The sequence below is a fragment of the Dendroctonus ponderosae genome, unplaced genomic scaffold (assembly GCF_020466585.1).
Source record: "Dendroctonus ponderosae isolate FM_Combo_2020 unplaced genomic scaffold, Dpon_F_20191213v2 Dpon_F_20191213_5, whole genome shotgun sequence".
Taxonomy (NCBI): domain Eukaryota; kingdom Metazoa; phylum Arthropoda; class Insecta; order Coleoptera; family Curculionidae; genus Dendroctonus; species Dendroctonus ponderosae.
The window spans coordinates 13652578-13658582 of record NW_026018715.1 but is presented as its reverse complement, the minus strand read 5'-3'; the positions used below and the strand labels follow the sequence as shown (position 1 = coordinate 13658582).

The 6005-nt window shown below is 36.8% G+C and overlaps 2 protein-coding genes across 3 annotated transcripts in view; both read left to right on the top strand.

Moving 5' to 3' along the window:
- Positions 1-1469, top strand: part of LOC109545552 (elongation of very long chain fatty acids protein) — a 3486-nt gene extending 2017 nt beyond the window's left edge. The window contains exons 3-6 of the mRNA XM_019916317.2: positions 249-380; positions 683-925; positions 1112-1307; positions 1364-1469. Of these exons, the coding sequence (XP_019771876.1) occupies positions 249-380; positions 683-925; positions 1112-1307; positions 1364-1371 (579 nt within the window). The 3' untranslated portion in view covers positions 1372-1469. The remainder of the gene's footprint in view (positions 1-248; positions 381-682; positions 926-1111; positions 1308-1363) is intronic.
- Positions 1470-2946: 1477 nt separating this feature from the next.
- Positions 2947-6005, top strand: part of LOC109545544 — a 31304-nt gene continuing 28245 nt past the window's right edge. For both annotated transcript variants that reach the window (XM_048666625.1, XM_048666624.1), the window contains exon 1: positions 2947-3182. The gene's annotated coding sequence lies outside the window, so the exon portion shown is untranslated. The remainder of the gene's footprint in view (positions 3183-6005) is intronic.

The window sequence follows — 6005 nt, the reverse complement described above, 5'->3', positions numbered from 1 at the left end:
TTCAAGAAGTTTTAGATTTGCGTGGTTTTCTTTGAGTTGCAAAATCCACTTGAACATGACGCTGCTTTTTTCGAAGTTTCTCAAGAACCATTCGATCCAGAGAATTCGTTTTGGCATCGTTGGATAGAGAATTAAAAGGGGGGGCTCATGACCCCCGGATCCCCCTCTTGCATCCGCCCTTGGGCTTAACATGTTGCAAGAATACTGCACCATAAAAAATCAATTCGTTAAAAAAGTCGACTTTTTAGATCTTTTTAGCTCGAAACGAAATCGACTGGACCTGCGGCGAAATTGATTTTTCAGACAGTTACTGGGCTCGAAAGTTTCTCAGCTTGACTTACCTCTTTTTCATCGTGAAGATTATGGATCTTTTGGACACCGTACGTAAATATTTGGGGATTTAGTATTGCTTTGAAACTAATGGGTTTTTCGGGTTTTTAGGCCGTCGTTAGGTAGAATTTCTTCCGTAGAATAAAGAATAAGGATGAAATTCTACCGAACGACGGCCTAACAACCCGAAGAACTCATTAGTTTCAAGGAATGGCCTCTTTTGATTAGTATTACGTTATTATGAAATACCGATACCACGATTTCCCGGAAATCCTGTTAGAACTGCGAATTTTCTTCAGATAGAAAACACATTTTTTGGTTCTTAGGTAAGTAAATGCTCTCTTTCCCATAGGTCTTTTTCGCGCTGCGAAAAAAAACCGCTCATATCAGTTTCCTCCATACTTACCATCACTTCGGAATGGTTGGACTCGGATGGTTGGGGGTAAAATTCCTCGGAGGAGGACATTCCTATTTTGTTGGCTTGGCTAATGCACCAGTGCACATGATTTTGTACTCGTATTACCTGCTGACGTCTTATAACAGCAAATATGGAAGAGTGTTATGGTTGAAGCGATTTATTACTCAGGCTCAATTGGTAAGTTTTGATTCATTTCCATCCGTGTTATTGATAGGGTATTAGATTGTCGGGTTGTTGGCTCTGAAGATGCCAACGATGCGGGCAAGCGAAACGTCCAACGACGACCCCGTCTAATAACCCCAACAGAACGGACGGAAGCTGAAAGTTTCATTGTTTTTCAAGGGTGGTTTTCTTGGGTTTTAGATTCAGTTCGCATTTTTAATTTGCATTTATGGGCAACTGTTCTTCCGAAGCAACTGCAACTATCCGAAGTTGGTGCCGTTTTTCTTTGTGCCGCAGAATATTTTCATGATCATTTTGTTTGGCGATTTCTACATTCACAACTACATTTTGAAGAAAAAAGGGCAAATTCCGGAGCAATCTGAGTCAGAAAAATTAAGTAAGATCATTCCAAAAGGGTTTACCATCAGTTATTTTATAAATCTTTACTTTTAGGCTTGTAGCATGTATCCCATGACTGAGGACCTAATAGATTAAAATRTTATTTTATATTTGCAAATGTTTTGGTTTTTGAAAATAAATTGATCACGTTGTTTTTGAATGAGTTTTTCAGTCACACTTTGCCATATTTTTAATTTTTTTGTTTGCTTGTGTGSTTTTTTTGCGTTGYTTCTTGTGGTTTTGCCGATGATTTTTTCAATTGACAAATGGWAGTTCACACGCTTATCCCCACAAAGGAGTATTAATAGTCGAAAAAAAAACTGAAAAATTACTTTGCATTCTCTTAAGCTAAAATTAGGGTAGATTYTGCATTTTTTTTCTTTTTTKGGGGGGATTTTTCAAGGGACAAACACCACAGAAGAATTGGAAAAACCATCGCAAAAGGCTATAACTMACTGAGCTTTTTTTTGAAAACTCAAATTGTAGTTCAATATGCTCGTTTCGGTTTTTCAGCCGTCCTCAGCTAAAATCGTCCAGTATGAAACTTGAATTGATGCAAATTTTAAAAACCTTCGATGCTTTTTGCTGCTTTTGTGTTGCTGCTGCTGTATTTTTTATGCAATTGATTTTCTGATCATTAGTTTTGTATTTGATTTGATGTAGACAATAACAAACCAGTTTAAAAATCGAAAATATGTGAATTTTAAGGCGCACAATCGCTTAATTTGAAGCCGATTTTCGGCCGAAATTTGCACTTTAATTGACCAAAAACCCAAGAATTTCGAATAATTTTAAATATATTAATGATAAAAAAGGTCCACAACGTAGACCAGACTGATTAGCTGTGGGAAAGTTGCCATTTCAGATTAAAAGTTTATCTGAATTCGAAAAATTTTATCGCTGTCTCTCGACTAATTCCCATACTTTCGTTTCCTGGATCTTTGGACTTTGGGATAACGCCGAAGTTATCTTAGGGCAAATATGTATTTTATTCCGGTTTATTTAGGTTCACAAAGGAGCCATTCATGTGATTGAAACAGTTGTTAAATCAAAAATTAAAATTAGGTTTAAATAATTATAAGAAACTAAGTATTGAATGAAAACGTAAAAAATCATTTTCCGATATATTAAAACAGGGTATTTTTTCGAATTTGAAAAGCGGTTTTCAGCTACAGCCACTTGATTGGAACTTGAATAAAACAATGGAAAAGGGACTGTTTTGGAAAACAGGAAACAGTTGGGCAAACATTTGGTGCATCGTACAAAGAAGAGTTGTGAAGATCCCAAATCCAAGTTAAAGAAACTTAAAAAAAAAAAAAGATGAATGAAAACTCATACATTCACCCCTTAGTAAAAGCGTCCAGTTACGTCACTGGTTTCCATCAAGCATGCAGATCTCATCTTCTAATTAGCGTCGCTGGCTGCGAAAGGATTTTGTACCGAGCAACGACATGCGTCGACTTCTGTTGGTTCTAGGTGGAAAGGGATGGACGTCTTTTTTTAAAGCCCCGCTAGCGAATGATAAAGCGAGAGGTTGAGTAAAATGTGGAAAAGCTGCACGGAACGCATACGACGAAGAAAGAACTAGCGGGGCGGCTCGAGACTGACATGATGTTTTGACCGGCATCGTTTACTCCGGACTCCGGGATTCCTGCTCATAACCGTTCATTCGTTCTTCTGATACGCGTCGCCGACGTCGGCTTGGAGCGCATTTTACGTCCGAAACACGGTTTTTCTCGAAAAATTTCCCATTTGCAAACATTGGAAAATTGTGAATAGAAATGTGACCTGTTCATCTGGGAGCTTGATTTGGAGTAACTCTTCAGTTGGTGTGCGACTTTTTCATCCAACGCAACTGTGAAGAGACAGAAATGTAAGTTTGAACTTTTTTTTCAGCCAGTTTATGAGGAAAATTTGCACATCTGGGACGTTTTTCCTACAGTTTCGTCGAAATCGGGAAAAACGCAATTCAAATTGCGCTTAAAATGTGTTTTTCGTGCCTGGTGGTTTTTTGCAGTTTATCGCTGACCATCGCTCGTCAATGCGAGCCAGATTCGCTTAAAACCGGGATGAAAGGGAACAATGAATCAAAAATGTCGATCCTGAAGCTTCTGGAATGTTTTTCAAATGAGCTTCTTACATTCTTCGCTTTCGTTCGATGAAAATGGTGCAGAATATCAGGCATTTTAAAAAGTTAATATTTTTGGAAAAATCGCCGCTTAAGACATTTTCGGTCAAAAATCGAAATTTTACATGCACATTTTCTGAGCTCACTAGATCGTTTTCGACCCAAAAAGGTCCATAATATGCACATTTACCGTATTTAAGTCGATCATAAGAAACATACCGTCGATTAAAGGTCGTGACAGCTCAAAAATCGCTTAAAATTGACCAAAAAATGTCGATCCTGACGCTTCTACAATGTTTTTCCATGAGCTTCTTACATTGTGCAGAATATCAGGCATTTTGAGAGAGTCAATATTTTTTGGAAAATTCGACCTCCACCCCTTATGAAATTTACGGTCAAAAGCGAAATTTTACATGCGCGTTTTTTGAGCTCAATTGATCGTTTTCGACGTAAAAAGGTCCATAATATGCTCAAAAATCGCTTAAAATGGCTTGCAAATGTCGACTTTCTCTGGCCTGAAGCTTCTAAAGTGTTTTTCGGTCAGCTTCCTGCATTTTTCGCTTCCGTTTAATAAAAATAAAGTAGAGTTTGAGGCATTTTGAAAAAATTGATAATTTTTGGAAAATTCGACTTCTACCCCTTATGAAATTTTCGGTCAAAAGCGAAATTTTACATGCGCGTTTTTTGAGCTCAATTGATCGTTTTCGACCTAAAAAGGTCCATAATATGCTCAAAAATCGCTTAAAATGGCTTGAAATACTTGATAATTTTTGAAAAARTCRACCTCTACCCCTTATGAAATTTTCAGTCAAAARCRAAATTTYMCATGCGCGTTTTTTGAGCTCAATTGATCGTTTTCGACCTAAAAATGTCCCTAATATGCAMATTTACTSTATTTMAGYCGAYWATAARAAACATATKGKCGRTTAAAWRTYGKKAATAATCSCTAAAAMRTCGCTTAAAATKAATAAAAAAATRTCGATTRTCTCRGYCTTGAAGCTTCCAGAGSTTYCTTGAAGTTTTTYATTGAGTTTCTTGCGTTTCTCGCCTCAGTTTTATGAAAATAATGTAAAATTTGAGGCCTGTTGATACTCTTGATACTTTTAAAAATAAACTGGGTTGCTCGAAAACCTGGAAGGCAGTGCCACATTTTTCATTGCAAACAAATTGCACCATGTGAGGTCTCCTTTAGACGTGTGGACYCGCTCTGTATTTTTGCCTGTAACTTTCATGCAGAGCCTTTATGGCKGTTTTTTCAGAGATATTCAGATAGTCCATTTAACTTGGAAGATTTTTTGCCTCTTGAGCTTTCGTCGAATCTGCCAGGGGTTTTGCGTAAAACATGATCAAAGGAAGCTTTAAACTCTTAAAGAGTGCGTACCATTTTGGCACGGAAATTGAGTATGTACAGTTGCAAAAAATATTTTTGTTTTATTTTATTTTCGTTTATTGTGCGTTTGCGCATTATTCAAATAAAATGCCAAGCCAGACGATCGAAAAAAAACTGTAAAGACTGAAAATTAAATGTTCGACTAAGTTCTGACAAAACAAACCTGACCCCTCGAGCATCTATTCATTTATCAAGTTCACTCATAATTTGTTAGATAAGAGACAACTTTAGAAATGATCGCTCTTCTATTAAGGCCTGTTTTTCATCCGGCAAAAAAATCGCCTTGCCTCGTTTTTGAAGCATTCGAGCTTTACTGGAAATTTAATTAGAATCTTCTCTTATTCTTTTTGCGGTTTGTTTGATTTCAATTAATTAGATTAATTAAACAGATGATTTTCCTTAGTTCATTCTAGTCCAAGGTGACAAGCTGCTGTTTTCTACTTCTGGCATTGAACTTGGCATGGTTGAAACTGTTGTGATTTGCAAAAAATCCCAGCAAAAACTTTTAAGAGAATGGCAAAAGCATTGGCATAGCTTTTTGCTTTTTGTAATTTTCCAAAGTTTCGTGAATATTTGCAGGAGTTTTGTCTGGTAGTTTTCGTCCGAACACCGTCATAATTAGAAATGAATGTAGAACCATTCGTTCCGGATTCGATTGTTTCGTAATAAAATCTCACATGCAGCCGCACTTGCAGGCTTCCTGAAAAAGACACCAGACAATGAAACGATCATTATTCATCGCTTTGCAATGGTGTTGGGACTTTCATTTATTTACAGTTGCCTGCTTATACTCTGGCTGATAATTATTTAATTTTGTTTTATTACTCAATGGCTATTTACTCTCCATATTTCGTAATTTTTGCTCACTTTTTCCAATGTTCTCCCCAAACACATTCATGAAAATGTTGTGAAACAATGGGAAGTCATTGGAAATGCGACACTCACGAACATCTGATCCATGAGTTTTGTGTTGTCTTAAGGTTGATTTCATTGTCGTACTATTTTCGTATTCACTGACCCACAGACAAACGTTGCTCAAATACCAAACACCACTTGAGGTTGATCCCTTGAACATGATTTACTGGTTAATAATACGAATTATGCAGGTAATTGATTGGTATTTGTGTCAATGCGCTGTTTACTGCTAATTATTTACAATGTTTGATATATTAGTTCGA